The following is a 4,170-nucleotide window of genomic DNA, read 5'->3' as shown; positions in this document are numbered from 1 at the left end:
ATCAGATAAATGTGGGAAAAGGACGTGTGCACTTGTTTAGAACCTTATTTAAAATTTTAATGATTTTAGTTACATTTCACAATTATTTATGAAAAGAAAATAACATTTACCAAATCTGACTAGTTTTACACCATTTTTTTAAATAAATTGTACTCGTGTTTTATGTCATTTCTAAATGTTTTGACAGGTATACAAAGATGCATACATCTTGCAAGTGTTGTTTCTTTTATTTCAAAGTGTATTAGACATTAATACAACTAATATATATTTTTTAATTTAACAGCTTGAGCAATACTGAAATCCTCTGAGAGGAAATATTCAACAATATTCAACACTGAAAAAGCTAAAACATTTCAAGATGAAAAGTTTAAGATGTGTCTTTTCGGGTAGTTTATTTATTCTGCAATCTAAAAGTTTTGCAGCTTTTTGATAAATCTGTTCTGTCGAGTCCTTTTGTCCAAAAAGCTTGTTACAGATTCTTTGAAATAAACATTTTAAAAACTGCAGGTGTTTCTCTTTTCATCGGAACTAAAAGAAGCGTTTCAACAGAAAACAAACAAAACAACTTAATTCTTTAATTTTTCCATTTTTCAGAGTTGAGTTGCTTTAATGTCCTGTTAGGACATGTCAAGGATGGAGCTGCTGGTGCACTTAGGACATCCATATTTATATTTAACATTCCTAAACAAGCCGTGCTTTCCTTCACATCTCTTCAACACACTCAGACTTTTCTTCCCTCTCAGCATCTCTCCTACTGCATCTGCTCGGCCAACACTGAATCCTTCACTCCTGCTGCCAGCACGGCGAAGAGGAAAGGTGGAAAAAGGGAGCGGAGGTAGAGGGCCACCCTGGGGATGGGGTGGGCTAGCACCACCTCCTTCCTCTTCCTGTTCACTGTTTGCATAATCTCATTGGCCAGGACTGGCGGGCGCACGCCGTGGGTGAGCTGGTTGTTGATATCTGGGGGGGACGACACAACAGATTTAGATTTGGCTCGACATTACAAAGAAAAAAAATTAAAGCCGGCTGATTACGTCACACCATTTTTTAAAAACTCACATTCAAGCAGGGCGTTTGTTTTTGGGGCCGGCTCCACGACAGGAGGCGGGTCAGAGGCATTGATGAAAGTGTGACTGATGGTGCTGACAATGATCCCGTACTCCTCCACCTCAGCTCTCAGGCAGTCGAAGAAGGCCTGAGCCGCATGTTTGGAGGCTGCATCTGTCAGCGAACAGAAGACATATTGATGAAACAAAAAGGTGTAGCTGTCTCAAACAGGTCACAACGAATGACTTCGAGCTCGTGGTACTTTGTTCTCCATGTAGAACAAGATGAAACAGAGTGAGACAAAGCTTAAGCCCCAGAAGCCCAGCCTGAATAGAACCCCAGGTCTCTGGGTTCCAGAAGTCAGGCTGGAAGTGGGCCCGACCTTGGTTCAAACACCCTTCGGGTGCCTTAAATGGCAGCCCACTGCTCCACATGTGTGCAAACATGTGCGTTAGGAAACTTTCAGAGAAAGAATTTCTCCACTGAGGGACAAAAGTGCAAGTGTTCACAGCATGAAAAGCTGTATGGTAGGCCATGCATGTCATTTCATTGCTCCTGTCATAATGGCAGCACAAMAGCTAACTGGTTAGCACTGTTGCCTTGTAGGAAGTAGATCCTGGGTTTGATTCCCAGCTTAGACCTGGGGGTCTTTCTGTGTGGAGTTTGCATATTTTTGTGTATGTGTGGGTTTTCTCTGGGCACTCCGGTTTCATCCCACAATCAAGCAAAAATCATGAGTTAGACTGCCTTCCCTTGTAAAAGAGATTTGTGATCTCAATGGGATTTCCCCGGTTAAATAAAAGTAATAAATATAAATAAAACTGTATAACACATTGGCCTGACTTGTACCCACCTTGGTTATATTTATACACTTTTAAAATTAACATAGGCGGATTTGAACCACTTGTTTTAACAACTTATTTATCATCAGCTTGGTTTTCAGACCAGAGCCTGTAGCCTTGGTTTGAGACTTACATGAGCTTCTGAATGGGACAGCCAGTTTGCCCTGGATGCTGCTGACCAGAACAATGTGGCCTGATCTTCTTGAGATCATTGTTGGAAGTAGACCTGCCACGATAGTTWGACATATTAATTAGATAATATCACAAATTATAAACTCAGACTGTTAAAATATTATTAGGGGTTGAGCCCCAACAACATCCAGCCCACCTTTGGCAAGAGTGCTTGGGCCAAAATAGTTGATGTCCATAATGTTTCTGTCCAGTTCCAAGGAGACACTCTGAACCGGGGCCTTCAGCTTCATGCTGCTGTTGCAGATGAGTGTGTCCACATAACCATAACACTCCATCACCTCAGCCACCACATCCTCCATGCTGTCCATATCACTGAAGTCCAGGATCACCAGTTTTGGTGCAAACGTCTATAAAGACAGGTGTTGCTTTACTGGACACCAAGTCTCCATCACAGAGGAACTCTCTAGCTGAAATTATGGTTCCCATCATGGCACAATGAAACTCAGAAAATTCACTAATACGCAAGTGCGTCAACCAGCAAGATAACTACCATGGATAGTCAACCTTATTGTCAGTATGTCAACAATGTCAGATTTACTGGCATTGAGCTGAAATCTATCAAGGTAGGACCCGAGAATTATTCACAACAAATACTCTGAGTGCAAGATGTTTCAATATAATGGAAAAAAATTTCATATCATTATTTTCAAGGTTTGACCAAAATGACTATAACTTATTTCTCAACAACTCTAAATTGTATTTATTTGCTACATATCATCTACAGCTATGTAAAGTTGTGTTTGCTGAAAGACATGTGGCCCTGTGTGCTGACAACTCATGAGGACAGCATGCTGTCAGAAAGGATATCCTTCTATTGTGTTGACCACAGGAAGTGGTGATCTGGGAGGTGCTAACAGAGCAGGATTATAATGAAAACAAGAAAAGATCCCACTGTGTTCTAATCTAGTGAACAACAGTGACAGCAGCAGTAGTTAGCACCAAAGCTAATGGCTAAGGAGAGATTTTTGTAAATGTTTTTAGAACACTTTCTTTAATCCTAAAGTTCTCTGTGGTAGATATCAGAGGTTAGTCATAAAGATGACTCAAAACAGCAATAAAGATAATTATAATGTTTGTTTGAGGGAGTTTTTTTGTCATATTGATCATCCAAACAAAAAAAAATGCTATGCATTGTTGATTTATACATTTCCTTTCCTCACCTCACTGGGGTCAGCATCGGTTGTTAGAGATTCATACAAAGACTCCAGCTTGTCCCAGTTGGTCCCACACAAGATCAGTCTGGCCCCAGCCTTGTGGAAGAGTTGGGCACACTCTAAAGAGTAGGAAAAAAAATAGTTTTACATAATTATTGTCATCTTTTTTTAGATAAGTTACTCATTTTGTTGAAATGTTTGCTCAAATGTTTGTTCTCATTTTCATACCAGTATGCTCATCTTGAAGCATTTGCTAAATATCTTGTATGTTACTTACATAAATCTTTTCTTATAAATACCTTATATATATAAAAAAGAATGTCTAATGATGTGAAACAATGTGACACATGTTAGCAGTTTTTTATAGTTGCTGCAGTGCTTACATTTTAAAGTAATAATAGGTTCCAAATTTCATATTATGCTATTAGACTCCCTTCACGCTGAATAACAACCCATCCACCTTCTCAGCCAATTAATTAAAACATGGCTGAATTTGGAAGCAGCCATCATGATGCCACTTTTCCTGCTTATATCCAATTTCACAATGACATTATTCAATAATCACAACATGACACAAACCTATCACCTAAACCCTTGTCTTAGATTTCAGTGAATCTGCATTTATGTGAGCTCTGTGATGAACTGTCCAYGCTGTACCCCGCATATCTCCTGGTGGAGACAGACAGACACCAGCCTCTCGGAATATGATTTAGTGTGTATAAAAATGGTTGAGTTAATGGATTTCCTTGGCATTGTTCTGTAACTATTGAAGAAGGAGAATATCTTAAAGGGATCCCCGATTAGTTGTAACATTAGACTCTATTTGAGTAAACATATATTTCAACTGTAAAATAAAGACTGTAAAAATACTGTAGGCTGTTTAGTTTTGTAAATTTTTTAAAATATATTTTAACATGGATGGAGCCATTTTATTT

At 39.0% G+C, this 4,170-nt stretch overlaps 1 protein-coding gene across 1 annotated transcript in view; it reads right to left on the bottom strand.

Moving 5' to 3' along the window:
- Positions 1-208: 208 nt before the first annotated feature.
- The window catches only part of dhrs7cb (dehydrogenase/reductase (SDR family) member 7Cb), a gene marked incomplete in the record, with an annotated part of 6,744 nt that continues 2,782 nt past the window's right edge, over positions 209-4,170 (bottom strand). The window contains 5 exon segments of the mRNA XM_014023426.1: positions 209-960; positions 1,060-1,221; positions 2,023-2,115; positions 2,218-2,428; positions 3,242-3,354. Of these exon segments, the coding sequence (XP_013878880.1) occupies positions 752-960; positions 1,060-1,221; positions 2,023-2,115; positions 2,218-2,428; positions 3,242-3,354 (788 nt within the window).

Source organism: Austrofundulus limnaeus, unplaced genomic scaffold (genome assembly GCF_001266775.1).
Source record: "Austrofundulus limnaeus strain Quisiro unplaced genomic scaffold, Austrofundulus_limnaeus-1.0 Scaffold368, whole genome shotgun sequence".
NCBI lineage: Eukaryota > Metazoa > Chordata > Actinopteri > Cyprinodontiformes > Rivulidae > Austrofundulus > Austrofundulus limnaeus.
Note: the sequence above shows the minus strand (reverse complement) of the source record. Positions and strands in the feature narration are given on the sequence as shown.